General features: G+C 50.5%; 1 protein-coding gene across 6 annotated transcripts in view; it reads right to left on the bottom strand.

Moving 5' to 3' along the window:
• The window catches only part of LOC105492213 (myosin light chain kinase 3), a 61,181-nt gene that overhangs the window by 29,409 nt on the left and 14,133 nt on the right, over positions 1-17,639 (bottom strand). For 2 of the 6 annotated variants that reach the window (XM_011759226.3, XM_011759227.3), the window contains exons 2-4: positions 8,387-8,477; positions 6,008-6,440; positions 531-991 (exon numbers count right to left, since the gene is read on the bottom strand). In XM_011759226.3, coding sequence (XP_011757528.2) covers positions 531-991; positions 6,008-6,440; positions 8,387-8,477 — 985 coding nt within the window. Of the gene's footprint in view, positions 1-530; positions 992-6,007; positions 6,441-8,386; positions 8,478-16,140; positions 16,789-17,639 lie in introns of those variants that run through there. The other 4 variants (XM_024796168.2, XM_024796167.2, XM_011759225.3 and 1 more) reach the window with 3 other exon arrangements.

A 17,639-nucleotide genomic window follows, 5' to 3' on the forward strand; every position in this document is an offset into this window, starting at 1 on the left:
CCGCTGACAGTGGTCACATACTCCAATTCATGTCTTCGCTTTTTAACAGAAGCCTTCTCTCTCTCTATCCAAAATGAGACTCATGGAGGCAAGCGCAGGCAGGCAGGTGGCGGTAAGAATCCTCCCCAGTGGCCAGCCACAGTGGCTCATGCCTGCAATCCCAAAGCTCTGGGAGGCCGAGGCTGGAGGATCACTTGAACCCAGGTCAAGCCTGCAAGGAACTATGATCGTGCCACTGGACTCCAGCCTGGGCAACAGAGCAAGACCCTGTCTCCAAAAAAGGGAAATGTACCCAGGTGGGCCACACATGTCCCCTCTCCCTTACCCCTGCAGCCAGCCCAAGTTCAGGCCCCACATCTCTGTGCCTTGGTCTCCAGCCCCAGGACGTACCTGGAGATGTTCCCGACTCTTGGACGCTCCCAGACTCATATGAGCTACCCCTGGAAGTTTCAGGAAGACTCCCCAGGAGTAGGGGCTCCAAACTCCCTCCCCTCAGGGCTCATGTCTAACCAGCCAACAGCCCCACTTACCCAGAACCACGCTGCCAGCCTCGACGCCTGGGGGCATCCTCCTTACTGCTTCGGCTCTCCCTGGAGCCCTGGCTGCACAGTCCTGCTCAGGCTCAGGGTTTCCTGCTCCTGGGCCTTTGCCCTGCTGCAGGCCCAGGGCCCCAACTGCGTGGTCATCGTCGTCCCTCCTGGCCAAGCTTGGTCTCGTGCTAGGCTCAACCCCAGCCCTTTGATCCTCCTCTGACTTCGCCCCCCTGGGGCTGCTGCTCTCCTGCAGTGGGGAGAGCTCTCTGGCTCCTTCAGGAGTCTGTTCTCTGGGCTCCGTCCCAGGGGCTTGGAGGCAGCGCCCAGTCCCAGGTGGGCCCTGCTCGCCTGGCTGGGCAGCTGCTGGAGCCTCTGTGGCGGGGCTGGGTCCAAGGCTGCCCCTGCGTGTCACCAGCATCTCCCCAGGAGTATCCATCTCTTGCATGTGGATGGAGATCCTGGGGCAGAGAGAAACACGGTGCTGAGGTTAGAGGCAAGGACTCCAGAGTCAGAACAGATGTGGGTTCCAATGCCCACTGCTGCCATCATTGACAAGGGCCCTGAGGCCCTGCTAGACAGGACACCAGGGCAGGAGCTGGCTTCAGTGGCAGGTGGTGCCATCAGCTCTCAGGATCCCGCTGGATGAGGGTCCCGGGAAGCTTGACGGTGGACAGGGGTGAGGACCATACACCCCCAAGAACCTGTTTCTGCCCCAGGAGAACTGAGGCCTGTAGGAGGTAGGCCCAGGTCCCTCTACCTTCCCCGGGCCCTGTTCCCCTTTCACTTAAATGAAGAGAAGGAGAAACCAAGTCAAACGTCACACTGGAAGCCCCAGTTCAGAAGTATTTGTTTAAAATCAGTCAATTTCAGTTGGGCACAGTGGCTCACACCTGTAATCCCAGTACTTTGGGAGGCCAACATGGGAGGATCCCTTGAGGCCAGGAGTTTGAGACCAGCCTGGGCAACATAGCAAGACTCCATCTTTACAAAAAATAATTTTAAAAAACTTAGCCAGGAGTGATGGTCCCAGATACTCAGGCTGAGGCAGGAGGATTGCTTAAACCCAGGAGATGGAGGCTACAGTGAGCTATGATCATACCACTGCACTCCAGCCTGGGCAACAGAGTGAGAGAACCTGTCTCAAAAAATAAAATAGAATAAAATAAAATCAGGCAATTCTCATAAAAAACTAGACTTTCTGTTCATCTTGAACAAACAGAAGAGCTAGCTGTGCTGGGCCCACGTGCCCACGTGGTTGAAGAACAGCCTTCCACCTCAGCACAGGCCCTGCGCACCCTGGCGATGCCCCAGCTCACTTCACTCCTTTTCACTACCCAGACCTTGCAATACTAGGGTTTGTGAGCCCAGCTGGAGGTGGGAAAGGCCCTCTGAACCCCGACCTCCAGAAGGAAAGACCCTGATCCTGCCAGTCATGTCACCCGGGAATCCAGACCCTCCCTCTCTGAGTCTCCCCAACTCTGGCTGCCTCTCGGTGGGGCTTCTTTTTGCTGGGCCACAGTCCCACAGCATGGGGTCTATGTGTGTTGGGGGGGGTGAGGGTGACAGTGTCTGGCGGGGACTGAGTCTCAGCAGGGAGGCAGGTGGCCTTGATTCTGGGCTTAGCTCTGCCAGCAGGTTGCTGGACAGCTTTGGATAAATCTGGCCTCAGTTCCCTCTTTTGTCATCAGGGACAGTGACACCTTACAGATGTACCAAGAGTCAATCAAGAGAGGAAGGCACAAATGCAGGGGTTCAAAAGGCCTAAAATGGTGCAACTGCTGTGGAAAACTGGAGGCTCTTCAGAAATTAAAAGTAGGATTACCGTATGTTTCAGCAACTCCACTTCTGGGTATATATCCGAGAGAATCCAAAGCAGGGTCTCCAAGAGACATCTGTCCCCTCATAACGGTAGCAGCATTATCCACAACAGTCAAAAGGTGGAAGCAACCCAAATGCCCAGTGACAGATAATGCACAGGTGGTGTCTATGCGTTATATAGCACAGAATACTATTCAGTCTTAGAAACGAGGGACGTTCTGACACGTGCTACAGCGCTGATGGACCCTGAGGACACTGTGCTCAGTGAAATGAGCCAGGCACAACAAGACAAATCCTGTGGCCAGGTGTGGTGGCTCACATCTGTAATCCCAGCTCTTTGGGAGGCCAAGGAGGATGGATCACCTGAGGTCAGGAGTTTGATACCAGACTGGCCAACATGAAGAAAGCCCATCTCGACTAAAAATACAAAAATTAGCCGGGTGCTGTGGCACATGCCTGTAGTCCCAGCTACTTGGGAGGCTGAGGCAGGAGAATCGCGAATCGCTTGAACCCGGGAGGTGGAGTTTGCAGTGAGCTGAGATCACGCCACTGCACTCCAGCCTGGGTGACAGAGTGAGACTCTATCTCAAAAAAAAAAAAAAAAAAGAAAAGACAAATCCCGTATGATTCCACTGATATGAGGACCTTCAAAAATCTGTGTCTCAGATTCACAGAGACAGAAAGTACAATGGTGGCTGTCAAGGGCTAGGAGCAGGAGATGTTATTTAGTGGATGATGAATCTCAGTTTTGCTAGATGAAAACGTCCTGGAGATCTGTCTCACAACAACGTGAATATACTTAACACTACTGTGTACACTTTTAAAAGGTTAAGATGGGGCTGGGCACTGTGGCTCACACTTGTAATCCCAGCAGTTTGGGAGGCTGAGGCAGGAAGATCACTTGAGGCCAGGAGTTCGAGACCAGCCTGAGCAACATAGTGGAATCCGTCTCTACAAAAAAAAAAAAAAAAAAAAAATTAACCAGCCATGGTGGGACATGCCTGTAATCCCAGCTACACTGAAGGCTGAGGCAGGAGGATCTCTTGAGCCCGAGAAGTGGAGGCTGAAGTGAGCTGAGATAGCACCACTGCACTCCAGCCCCGGTGACAGAGTGACACTCTGTCTCAAAAAAAAGGAGGGGGGCACTAACATGTTAAATTTTACATTATGTGGTTTTTATCCCTATTTATTTATTTATTTATTTGTGACAAAGTCTCACTCTTGTCCCCCAGGCTGGAGTACAATGGCATGATCTCGGCTCACTGCAACCTCTGCCTCCCAGGTTCAAGCGATTTTCCTGCCTTAGCCTCCTGCGTAGCTAGGATTACAGGCACCTGCCACCATGCCCAGCTAATTTGTGTATTTTTAGTAGAGACAGGGTTTCACCATGTTGGCCAGGCTGGTCTTGAACTCTTGACCTCAGGTGATCTGTCCACCTCGGCCTCCCAACGTTCTGGGATTACAAGTGTGAGCCACTGTGCCTGGCCAGTTTTTATCCCAATTTTTAAAAAGAAAACAGTGAAGGCTTTCTCCAGCAGCTGAAGGCCCCGTCCCCGTGTCTCAGTGGCTGGACCTCTCTGATACACCTGTCCCTAGGTGCGTGTGACTCATTGGATGAGCGGTAGAAATCCTTCCAACACTGTGCCTTGGGACTGGGCATGGTTCAGTAATGATAGGTAGGAGGGGAAGTGTGGCATCCACGCCAAGCCACTCCAAATCTAACTCAGGCCTCCTGCCAGACCAAGGGACACAGGAAACTGCTGCTAGTCAACAGTCAGCTGAGAAGGCCAGCAATCATGACTTCCCTTTGGGTCTTCACTTCCAGGGCCATTGAGTGAAGCCCCTAAAGGCACTTCCAAGCAGCTCCTGCCACTTTGAGTACCCAAAGCTGTCCACCTGCCGGGTGGCAGACCCATGCGGGCAGTGCTGACCAGTTCCAGCTCAGTGCCTCAGTAGGCATGGCCTCAGGATCCTCTGGGTTTGTTTGCTGCTGTTGTTGTTTGTCTGAAATAGGGTCTCACTTTGTCTCCCAGGCCGCAGCGCAATGGTGTGATCATAACTAGCTAGAGCCTCAATCTCCTGGGCTCAAGTGATCCTCCCACCTCAACCTCCCCAGTAGCATGCATGGATTACAGGTGCCCGCCATCATGCCCATGGCAGCCCAGCTAATTTTTGTAGAGATGGGGTCTTGCTTTGTTGCCCAGGCTGGCCTCAAGCTCCTGGGCTCAAGCGATCCTCCCGCCTCGGCCTCTCACAGTGCTGGGATCAAGGCGTGAGCCACAGCGCCTGGCAGGATCCTCTGCACAGGCAATCACGACCCATCAGAGCTGATACTTCCAACCTGTTTTCCTCAAAATGCACCCAGGTCGGAGGTGAGGAAGGGCAGATAGTGATCTCCTCACTTCCTGAGGCTGCTGCAGGTCTGCTGGGCCTGAATTCAGCCAAGGGTTGAACCTGAGATAGAGAACTTTTGAGGCCCATAACAACTTCATAGACAGTTCACCCCCAGCCCCAGATTCCACATTTAGTGTCCTGGTTCCAATCCCGGGATGCCTGCCAGGAACCCCTTCCTCCAGCCTGTGAGGCCCCCTGGGAGGCTCCCATTTCCTCCTAGAACCAAGTCTGACAAATGATCTGGGCTTCTCTGCCTGTCACCACAGCAAACACAGACACCAGATCCACTCCCTGAGGCAGGCCTGGGTTCTCCATGACAGGTCAGGGCCACCCTTGGCAGGCACAGAATATGCTAGGAAACACCAGGTCCCTCCGAGAAAAGCCCGGGGGCACAGCACCCTTCAGCAGGGCCGCCCTGGGGACCAGGACATGCTGGGGAGGGCATGGGAGTCTGCAGGTTCTTCACTCTGCTGCAGACATCTGCCAGAGCAGGTCCTCAGGCTGCGTTCTAGGGCCAAGACAGCTGCCACGACTCCGCCTCCAGGACCTCTGCGTGAGCCTCCCGAAAGCCCCTGGGGCTGACTCAGCCTGCACCCCTCTCACATTCCTGAGGTTCCTGTCCTTCTTGCCTCACCGTATTATTTAGAACTTAATTAAATGTCGACTTGAGGAAGCAGGATGGTGCAGTGATTGGGGCACAGGTTCCGGAATCCGGTAACCCGGATTCAGATCCCAACTCTATGAATTCCTAGCTGTGGGGCCCTGGGCACTTGGAGCCTACGTATTCTCATCAATGAAATGGGGATGACAACCACATTCATCTCCTGCGGACGGCTTGAGAATAAAAGGGGAAGCCAGTGAAATGCCCAGCCAATGGCCAGCCCGGGGCAGGTGCTCCATGAGCCCCATCTTTTAGCTACTGTTAGTACTGATCTTAGAGCTAGTGATTCTCAACCCTGCTCTCCATTAGAACCACCTGGGGAGCATATAAAAAAAATCTAATTCCTGAAACTCACTCCAGACCAATTCAATCCACATCTCCAGGCATCTTTATTTTCCAGACTACCCCCAGGTACTTCTAGTGGGCAGCCGGTGAGCAGTGGCACTCTAAGCTCCCAGAGGCAGGGCCCAGGCCTCCTTCCCACTCCCCTTGCAAGAACAGCCCAGGAACATGGATGCAGTGGATGCTGCCCACAGCCGAGCTCCAGCGAGGTGCCGCAGTCCATCCCCTCCCTTGCCCAGCCTGGAAGAGCTCCCCTTACCTTGGAGGTGTTTTTCCACCACTGTGGGCTGCCCTGGCCTGGGATGGCAGCCCTGGAGGCCCTGGGCACTGGGGGCCAGGCCCTGGAGTCAACCTCGTGCCTTCCTCTAAGGGCCAAGGGTCAGGCCTGCTGGATGACGCTCCTTGTCCTGCACCTGGTGCAACCTCCAGGCTCGGGGAGACCACATTGACCCTGCCGGGTGCTGGAGCCAATTCCAGGCCAGTCCTGGGGCTCTCGCTGGGTGTCTCAGGAGGCTTGGCTTCCACCTTTGTGGGCAGGGGCAGGTGGCCAGGGAATGCCTGGGCTGGGCCAGGAACACCATCTCCCTGGCCTGGTGAGGCCCATGCCTGGGCGGGGTCAGCTCCCAGCCCCGAAGCTCTGATGGGGGGCAGCCTCTCCACTGTCCCCTCCAGGACGTCCACCTTCTGGCTCTCTACAGGAAAACAGGCAGGACAAAAACGCACTCCCATGTGGAGGAGTCTGCCGCAAAGATACTGCGAGGAATCTGTACAAGGCCATTCAGTGCTCAGGTTTACAACAGCCAAAGACTGGAAACGACCCAAATGAAAGGGGCTGGTTGACTAAACCATGAAGCATCCAACAAGGAGTTGGCACAGTCGTGAAAAAGAAGAAATTAATACCTCTATGGAAGCCTGGGCAACACAGTGAAAGCTTGTCTCTACTAAAAATAAAAATTTTTAAATGAGTTGGGCATGGTCACACATGCCTGCAATCTGAGCTACTTCGGAGGCTGAGGCAGGAGGATTGATTGAGCACAGTAGATAGAGGTTGCAGTGAGCCATGTTCACGCCACTTGCACTCCAGCCTGGGCAACAGAGTGAGATCCTGTCTCAAAAAAACCATCTTTAAGCGCAACTATGGAGTGATCTCTGGATATACTGTAAGTGAAAGAAAGCCAGGTGGAGAACGGTGTGTCTGGGGTCCTGTTTCTCTAAGAAGGGAGTATGTGTGAGCGTGTATGTGTGCACGTGTGCACATAACCACTGACCATGTTGTCTAGGTAGATTGGACCTCAAGGAAAAGAAAAGACAAAAGCTTTTTAAATGGTTACTTACGTATCAGGGGAGGAAGCGGGGTGCAGAGAACAAAGATAGAAGATAGACTTCTCTTTTATTTATTTATTTTTTTGAGACAGAGTCTCGCTCTTGTCACCCAGGCTGGAGTGCAGTGGCGTGATCTCGGCTCACTGCAGCCTCTACCTCCCTGGTTCAAGCGATTCTCCTGCCTCAGCCTCCCGAGTAGCTGGGATTACAGGCACATGCCACCATGCTTGCTAATTTTTGTATTTTTAGTAGAGACAGTGTTTCACCATGTTGGCCAGTCTGGTCTCAAACTCCTAACCTCAGGTGATCCGCCCACCTAAGCCTCCCAAAGTGCTGGGATTACAGGTGTGAGCCACCATGCCCGGCCTCTTATTTTTAAGCAAAAAAAAAAAAAAAAAAAATTCATAGTGATGGAGTCTCACTATGTTGCCCAGGCTCGTCTCAAACTCCTGGGCTCAAGTGATACTCCTGCCTTGGCCTCCCAAATTGCTGGGATTACAGGAAGGAACCATTGCATCTGGCCTCTAGACTTCTCTTAATACACATTGTTTTGTCTATTTGACTTTGGAACCATGTAAATATCATGCAAAATTATACAAGAAAATTAAAGGTTAACAAAGTAATCCATAAACATTTAAAGCATTTGAGTACCAAGTTGGTGGCATCGCCTACACAGAAAGGTACTACAGTTGGCCCTTGAGCAACACAGGTTTGAACTGCGTAAGTTCACTTAGATGCAGATTTTCTTCCTCCTCTGCCACCAAGACAGTGAGACAAACCTCTCACCTTCCTCGTCCTCATCAGCCTACTCAATGTGAAAATGACAAGAATGAAGACCCACTTCCACGGAATGAATAGGGAATATATTTTATCTTCCTTGTGATCATCATAATAACATTTTCTTTTCTCTAGCTTACTCTATTGTAAGAATACCATATTTAACACATAAAACATTACGAGCATGTGTTAATCGCTTATTTATGTTATCAGCAAGACTTCCAGTCAACAGAAGGCTATCAGTAGTTACATTTTGGAAAAGTCAAAAATTATACTTGAATTTTCAACTGTGCAGAAAGTCAGTTCCCCAACCCCGAGTTGTTCAAGGGTCAACCGTATTCCAAGTGGTTTTGAAACATAGCAATTGACTATGTGTCTCTGGTGGGATATATATGACAAAAAACCCTGCAAAAACAAACAAACAAAAAGAAGCTTTGACAGTTGCCCAGGAATCATACTGTGGGTCATGTCGTTGGGGACTTTATTCTGAAGCTGTTGTGTCTGCAATGTCAGATAAAGCAAATGGGGTCCCACTCACCTTCCCCAGGCTCCCTGGCATCAGACTGCACCCCACTGGCGCTCAGCACATGCTTTGGTTTTGCTCCTTCTTCTTCCACTCGCTCTTTGTTCTAAAATAACAACCATTAAAAAATGTCATCATTATCATCAATATTGCCTTTCAGGCCACAGACATTTGCTGAGCACCTCCCGCGTGCTTAAGGTAAGGGCATTTAGGTTATTTCACACAGTATCACAGTAACATTGGAGAGTAGACACTGCAGTTACCACTTTAGAGAGAAGGACACTGAGGCCTTCCCAATGTCATAAAATTTAAAAGAGGAGGCACCCAGCTTCACACCAAGAACCACTTCCCTTCCAGGGCTTCACCATATTCCCCATAAGGGATGAACCCAGCTCCTGATACAGGGTTAAAAATAGGCTGGACCCCAAAGGACTTAAGACTAGAGATGGAAAATAATCATTTAAATATATATGTGTGTGTGTGTGTATATATATATATATATATATATTTTTTTTTTTTTTTTTTTTTTTTGAGACAAGGTCTTGCTCTGTCATCCAGGCTGCAATGCAGAGGCACAATCTCAGCTCACTGCAACCTCTGCCTCCCAGGTTCAAAAGACCCTCCCAGCTCAGCCTCCCGAGTAGCTGGGATTACAGGCATGCATCACCATGCCCGGCTAATTTTTGTATTTTTAGTAGAGACAGGGTTTCACCATGTTGGCCAGGCTTGTCTCGAGCTCCTGGACTTAAGCTACCCTCCCTCCTAGGCCTCCCAAAGTGCTGGGATTACAGGTGTGAGCTACCATGCCTGGCCAGAGATGAAAAATAATCTTAATATGCCAACCCAGATCAATTGATCATGGCTACTACAGCATTGGTTTCGGTTGAATTCTGAAGTCAAATCCCTGCTTGGGGGAAACAGTGCCAAGGTCAATTAGTAATGTGTGCCTGGGAGCTGGGTTGGGGGATCCCATGGTCACCTCTTTACAGTGTAGCAGTGTAGCCAGGGGCATGGACTCTGGAGCCAGCCATGCTGGGTTTGAACCCCACCTTCACCACTTGGTCAAGATCCTTAAATTCTCTGCATCTCACTTTCCTCATCTGTAAAATGGGGATAATCACATTATCGGCCTTGTAGAGTCAGTGGGAAGATTTGGGAGTAATGTGCAAATGTCCTAGAAGTGTGCCCAGCACATAGTGGGTGCTCAATAGCTCTGCTGATTTTGTCCTGCCAGGAACCAAGAGCTATCAATGTTAAATGAGCCCAGTGTAAGGACACTGACCCAGAGAAACTCTCAGCAGGTTTTCCTTAAATCCAAATGGTCCACACCAGACCAGTGTCTGGCCTGCCCATGCTTTCACCCATAAAACAGCCCAGAGCCCTCAGTATGCTCAGCTAGTCCATACTTAAGCAAGTATTTCCAGATGGTCTGACCTCTTGCTGGGTCCTCATGCAAGAGCACGATGTTTCTGGGGTTTGCACCCTTCGATGAAGTCCCTAAGATGAATTCTGGCACATGTTACAGCAGCAGTGCCAGCCACAGCCCAGAGCCTTGCTTGTCCCCGAGGTGTAAAGCACTCACCAGTCTTGGGGCTTCTGTGGCCAAGGCAAGAGAAGCCCCTGTATCAGTGAGTGCCTTTCGCTTGGGGGCCCAGCCAGGGCCTTCCCCTGCCTTGCCACAGAAGCCCTTAATTAGAAGCCCAGAGGCCAAAAACAGCTTAGGACATATTTTGTTGGGCTTGGATTTTTTTTTTTTTTTTTGAGACAGGGTCTCGCTGTGTTTTCCAGGCTGGAGTGCAGTGTTTGGATCCCAGCTCACTGCAGCCTCAACCTTCCAGGATTAAGTGATCCAGTGATCCTCTCACCTCAGCCTCACGAGCAGCTGGGACTACAGGCACGTGCTGCTACCTCCAGCTAATTGTTGGTTGATGTTGTTTTATAGAGACAAGGTACTCACTTTGTTACCCAGGTTTAAATTTTTCAATTTGTTCCCAACTTTTAAAATCTATGAGATTTTTACAGTTAGGATCCCTTTTGGGGTGACAGAATTGTTTCCCATTTTTACTGTGGTGGTGGTGACATGGATAGAAACATTTGTGGAGCTATATATTTGACATGTGCATAGTTTGTGAGTATGTGCAGTTTATTACATGTAAATTATACCATCATAATTATTATGTAGTTACTAAACCTTAATAAAACTCTCTAGGAAAAAAAAAAATCTAAGTACCCCAGCTTTTCTTAAAAAATCTGAGGATGGCCGGGCATGGTAGCTCACACCTATAATCCCAGCACTTTGGGAGGCTGAGGAGCGTGGATCACCTGGGGTCAGGAGTTCAAGATCAGCCTGGCCAACATGGTGAGATGAAACCCTGTCTCTACAAAAATACAAAAATTAGCCAGGCATGGTGACAGGCACCTGTAATCCCAGCTACTCGGGAGGCTGAGGCAGGGAGAATCACTTGAACCCGGAAGGCGGAGGTTGCAGTAAGCCCAGATCACACTGCTGCACTCCAGCCTGGGGGACAGAGTAAGACTCTTGTCAAAAAAAAAAACACACACACACACAGAAAAAAACCTGAAGATCTGGCAACTCTAGGCCAAGATGGCAAAACTCGGCTAGGGCAGTCTTCTCTAAGCAGGGCACTACAGCTGTCCCAAATGTCTCCCCAACCCTAAGGTGTTGGTTCCACTGTTTGTCTACACCATGCCCACTACTCTAAATTACTACCTGCTCATTACTTTGCGATTCCAGGACACCAAGCTTTGACCTCTGAACAGTAAGGACATAGCACATGGAGAACACACAGCCCAGCACCTGGCGTGGGGGAGGCACTTCATCAAAACTGCTCGCTGCCACTGTCACCAGGATCACCAGAGTCATCAATGTGGCCCAGATCCCTTGCTCGGCAGACAGCTCCCCCTTATCCTTCTGCAGACTCTGTCCTGCCGCCCCCAGAGCTGGGGGGACTGGAGGCATGAAATAGACCTCCTCCTCTTTCACCCACTGGCAGAAAGGGACTTGGACAGACTGTCCTTTGGCAGACCTTGTTGGGTTCAAACTGTCCTCTGCTTCCCCCCTCTTTAGGGTAGGCAGGCCCAGGCATGTGCACCCCCCACCCCCAGCTGGGTTCTGTCTTCAGGGCTCAGCCTTCTAGTCCCTGCTGTTTCTGTGCTTCCTCACACACCATTCTAGAGGACTGGTGCCTCTGAACACATATGCCCGGGACTGTTTTCCAGAAGAGCACACCTGGCTTCCAGGTATCATCAAATTCACTGCTGGAACCAAATGAAGTGCCACTGGGGACTTCTGAAGATCTCAGGAGGACCTTCACAAAGTCCTGGCACAATTTTCAAATTTAACCGCCAGTGCTAGGATTTAATTCCATTCCAAAGATGGTTGCCACGCTCCACTCTCCCAGGAAACTCAGTCCCCAAGAAGCCTCCATAATGCACAGCATTCAGCACTGACGATGTGTTTAGCAGCCGTGGCTGTGTCTCAGTTCACCGCTCATTCTCTGAGCCCTTCCTGCAAGACCTGCCCTGGCCTCACAACATGGAGGGAAGCAGAGGTTTCCTGTCATGGGCCAATCAGCAGCCGACAGCCTGATGGGGAGACTGGACCAAACCTAAAGACATTCCTGATACGTTTATTAAACGCCAGGGCCAGAGGAGAGATTTAGTAAGTTCCAGTGGAGCAGGACAGACGGGAAATGGCACAAGAACTCAAAAAGTAGGAAGTTCTGTGACTTCCCTTAACCAGAAATGCCTTCATGCAACATATGTAACAGCTAATTTCATTACTATATGAAGCACTCTTACAAATCAATAAGAAAAAGGCAAAAAAACAAAATAGGAAAGAGGGGGGAAAAGATATGAGCAGGCAGTCCACAGAAAATACAAAAGGTTTCAAACCTGTGAGTGATGTTCAGTCTTCTAGCAAAATAAATATAAATCAAAACTATAAGACATATTAGTCTAGTTTTGGTTATATTTGAAATTTTCCATAATAAAAACCTAAAATTTTTTTCATAAGTTCAAAAGGTTACCTTTAAGAGACATAAAAATAATTGTCTTATTTGGGTCTGATACAAATAAACTGTAAATTTTTATTTTATTTATTTATTTTTGTGTGTGTGTGACACAGAGCCTCACTCTGTCGCCCAGGCTGGAGTGCAGTGGTGCGATCTCGGCTCACTGCAACCTCTGCCTCCCGGGTTCAAGTGATTCTTCTGCCTCAGCCTCCCGGGTAGCTGGGACTACAGGCGCCCGCCACCACGCCCAGCTAATTTTTGCATTTTTAGTAGAGACGGGGGGGTTCACCATATTGGCCAGGCTAGTCTCGAACTCCTGACCTTGTGATCTGCCCACCTTGGCCTCCCAAAGTGCTGGGATTACAGGTGTGAGCCACCACACCCAGCTTTTTTTTTTTTTAAGATGGAGTTTTTGGTCTTCTTGCCCAGGCTGGGGTATGGTGGCGCAATCTTGGCTCACTGCAACCTCCAACCTCCTGGGTTCAAGCAATTCTCCTGCCTCAGCCTCCTGAGTAGCTGACATTACAGGCATGTACCACCATGCCCAGCTAATTTTTGTATTTCTATTAGAGACAGGGTTTCAGCATGTTGGCCAGGCTGGTCTCGAACTCCTGACCTCAGATGATCCCCCGCCTCAGCCTCCCAAAGTGCTGGGATTACAAGCTTGAACCACCTCGCCCAGCCTAAAATATTTTTAAAGTATAAGATAATCAGGGAAATTAGAACACCGAACTTCAGTAATACTAAAAAGTTATCATTCGGCCCAGTGCAGTGGCTTGTGCCTATAATCCCAACACTTCGGGAGGCTGAGGCAGGAGGATCGCTTGAGCCCAGGAGTTCAAGACCAGCCTGGGCAACGTAGTGAGACCCTGTCTCTAAATAAAAATAAATAAATAAAGGTATTCACTTTATTAGGTGTGATGACAGTATCAAGATTATGTTTTTTTAAAAGAGCCCTTATCTTTTTGCTATAAATGCTAAACATTTATGAAAGAAATGATCCAACATCTCAGATTTCCTTAAAATAATCCGAAGGGAGAAGTGGGTGGGGAAAAGAGAAAAAAAAAATGCACAATAATTTCCCATTTTCATTCACCAGAAAGGCAAAGAATCAAAAGCATTCCCACACCTTGATGGTAGGAGACTGATTTGGAGTAACTTCTTTGAAGGCTGATTTGCCTTTATCCGTATCAATTTACCATTTGGCTTGGCATTTCCACTGTGGGAGTGTATCATGCAGATAAACTCACACTTGTGTTCAGTGACATACATCTATGGATATTCACTGCATCATTATGTATAGTTGCCAAAAATGAGAAACAATAGAAACAAACGAGGATCTGGGCTGGTTAACAACTGAAGACACAGCCCCCCAAAGGGAGTACTCGGAATATATTCATAACAATATAAACATCAATCAATGCCCAAAATATATTAAGTAAAAAATTAGAAATCAGGGCCAGGACAATGTGAATAACATTTAAATTAAAATAAAACAATTCTGCCAGGAGCGGAGGCTCACACCTGTAATCCCAGCACTTCGGGAGACCGAAGCAGGCAGATCACTTGAGGTCAGAAGTTCGAGACCAGCCTGGCCAATATGGTGAAACCCCATCTCTACTAAAAATACAAAAAAATTGGCCAGGCATGGTGGTGGGCATCTGTAATCCCAGCTACTCAGGAGGCTGAGACAGGAGAATCGCTTGAACCCAGGAGGCGGAGGTTGCAGTGAGTCAAGATCACACCATTGTACTCCAGCCTGGGTGACAGAGTGAAGCTCCGTCTCAAAAACAAAACAAATCAACAAAGCAATTCTGGTGGACAGATTGTGGGAAAAACAAAACAAAACAAAAGGGTGCTGTGGATACCAAGTTGCTTGTAGACACAGCCTCTATCTGGAAGGATTCAAAGGAAATCAGAACCCACGCTTGCCTGCGGGGCAGGGTATTGGTGTTCTGGGGCCTGGGGGATGGAATAGGAAGGAGATGTATGCTCTTTACATTATTATTTTTTTTACTATGTGCATATTAATTTGGTTAACGCTATTGATTAGATCTATTTTATTACTTACAGTCGTGACTCTGTATCTGCCAGGGATCGGTTCCTGGGCCCCCTCCACACCAAAATCTATGGCTGCTGAAGTCCCTGATATAAAATGTCATGGTATTTGCATGTAACCTACACATATCCTCCCATACACTTTAAATCACCTCTAGATTACTTATAATACCTAATACAATGTAGATGCTATATGAGTAGTTGTTATACTATCGTGTAACAACTGTATTATTATTTAGAGAATAATGACAGGAAAGAAAAACCTGTCCATGCTCAGTACGGACACACCATCATAGGACTAACTACATTTTGATCTGAGATTTGATTGAATCTGCAGATGTAGAACCCACAAATATGGAGGGCTGACTATAATTAGATTAAATTTCTTTCTTTTTTTAAGAGACAGGGCCTCACTCTGTGGCCCAGGCTGGAGTGCACTGGCACAAACATAGCTCACTAAAGCCTCTGTTTCCAGGACTCAAACAATTCTCCCACCTTAGCCTCCCGAGTAGTTAGGACTACAGGTATGTGCCACAATGCCTGGCAAATTTTTAAATTTATTTTTTGTAGAGACGGGGTCTTACTATGTTGCCCAGGCTGGTCTCAAACTCCTGGCCTCAAGAAATCCTCCCACCTTGGCCTCCCAAAGCACTAGGATTACAGGCATGAGCCACTGCACCCAGCATAATTTTATTTCTTTAAAACTGGGCTTGGTTAGGGTCACACTGCCCTGCAGGCCAAGCCCTCAGGAGAGGCACCGTGGAGACAGCAGGGGCTGGGGAGAGGGGCAGCTCTGACAGGAGCTGCAGGGCAGGGAGGGGAAGGGGCAGCAGGGGAGCTCCGGCCTGGTGCGGGGAGGAGAGGCATGCTCCTGTCCTCGGCAGCTGACACAGAGTCAAGCACAGACCCCTTTGACCCCAGCTCATCTCTTGCCAGAGGCTGGTAAGTCACTTCAGGGGTCTGAAATGGTGGCTCCAGGTTGTCTGAGTGTTGTTAAGTGGCTGACCCCTAGCTGTCCCCAAACAGGGTGTTCCCTCTGCAGACCTCACCCCCCATATCCTTCTCCCAGCGGCCAAGCTTCCATTAGCCTGCAGAATTGATTATGCAACTCTTGGGAACAGCCGCTCCCAGGAATGCCACCCTCCACCCCCAGGCTCCGGCTCCTGCCTGCTGTCCCCCTGGGTCACTGTCAACACTCGTCTCCCCACAGGCAGCTGCACTGTCCACCCCCTCTGGAGCTAAGCTCAAGGTTGGGAACAGGAGGTGGCGGGTGGGTTTCTGAGCGGGGCTCCATCAGGAGAGACTGGCCACTCCTGCCTGTCCCATCCCATGTGTGAAGGAGCAGAAGGGCAGTCACGGGGGTGTCAGAGAAGTGTGGTGGTCCTCTCTCCCAAACCACCAGCGTGTCCCCCACGGCTAGGTTCCCTGGAGCTGCCAAGACCCTGTAGTCCTGGCCAGAGCCCCGCTTCTTCCCTTCCCTGGGGAGAATGGCAGGCAGTGTCCTGCCTGGAAATCCACTTATGACCCGTTTAAGGTTCCGGCTCTCCTTTTCCCCATCAACAGATCACACAGGAAGGGGACACCATGCCTCCAGCTCTCCAAACACTGGCTGCCTGGCCAGTCTCCCACCAGGGCCGGGGCCTCCCGTCCAGCTAGGGCAGGGAAGCAGGAACCAACCTCCTCGGGGCTGTCACCTGGGCTGCCTCCCCTCCAGGGGACATGCCCTTGCATGAGGAAATCCGCCACCTTCGATTTCTGGAATGTGGCCCCCACCAAAGCGATGGCCCTGTCCACCGCAGCCACCATCCTGAAGAGGGCCTCCAGCCTGGCACCGTGCTGGGCCGCATCCTGCTGCATGGCCCTCACCAGCTCCAGGACCTCGGGCCACCCGGCCTGGGTGTCAGCGCGGGGAACCCCATCAGCCACGCCTGGGCCTGGTGCCCGGGAGGCCTCCAGCCTGCGCAGGCCCTGCTCCAGGTGGCCCATGTCTCGGCACACGCTCTGCAACTTCTCTGTGACATCTTCTTGGAAGTGAAGGAGCTGGTCCACCTTCTCGTTCAGCATGTTCAGCTTTTTGTCCATGGTGGTTAAGCAGGCCTTGCCCAACCCTGGCAGCCCCCAGTGCCCCAGACTCTCCTTGGAGGTTCCTGACATGCTGGTGCAGGCTTGACCAGGGTAAGAGTGGGGAATGACGAGAGGCACAGACCCCTGGTTCTCACTCAGGCGGTGGTGTCTGCAAGGTCATTGTCCTCCGCAGCTGACAGCCTCCCGGCAGCACCAACCCCCACGATGGCCTGGGCTGTGTGAGGAGCGCAGAGACCCGGGTTCTTCCTGTACCTTGGCTTTGCTTATCTCCCACCCTCCACGGGCCTGTGAGTGACAGGCCGAGGTCGGCCCAGGCCCTTCTCCTTGGGGCCCCTTTGACATCACGGCAGCATTTAACATTCCTCTCTGAGAGGCTGATGATGGGCAAATATGTTAAGAATCTGCCCAGAGCAGGCAGGGTTCATGCAACTACTGGTTCGGTTCAGTGGAAAGGAAAGGGTCCTTTGGAGAATGGACCTGCTGGCTGGGCTCCAGGAGGGATCCCAGGGCAGAGGCCTGGAGCCCTGAGGCCACACATATCAGAGTCACAGTAAAAAGCAAGACAGAGACAGAAAGGAATGTGAGACCACTCAGCAAAGTTGTGACTTCTGCCATGATGAAAATTTTGATGCTTCTGCAAATTTAAAACAAACTTCAGGTGCCCCTACTACACCAGCGTTCAGAACATGTGTTTAGACTGTCTGTGGGGTGGCTGGCTGGTCCCTCCCCACCAGGGCCTTCAGTCACTAGTCACTGGTACCTAAAAATAGAACTGAGGGCAATGGCCCTGGCCACCTGCCAAGTGCTGTCCTGAGGGCCCATGTTCTTCACTGGGCCCTCGGGGGGACACTCACCAGAGACACTTGCTCCCCCAATAACAACTATGCAGGTATCACACACGCAGTTTCCATCCTGAAACAGACTTAGCAGGGACCCAGAGCACAACAGGCCTATGTTTCCTGTGGTTTACAAATGTTTTTGCCTTAGAAGCCCTGGGTTCAAATAAAACATTTTACAGAAGTATCAGTCAATAAAGCAGACACAAGCAGAGATGCTAAGGTTACCCCCGAGGTGGGGCACAGGGAGCCCCT

The sequence above is a fragment of the Macaca nemestrina genome, chromosome 18 (assembly GCF_043159975.1).
Source record: "Macaca nemestrina isolate mMacNem1 chromosome 18, mMacNem.hap1, whole genome shotgun sequence".
NCBI classification, from domain to species: Eukaryota; Metazoa; Chordata; class Mammalia; order Primates; family Cercopithecidae; genus Macaca; species Macaca nemestrina.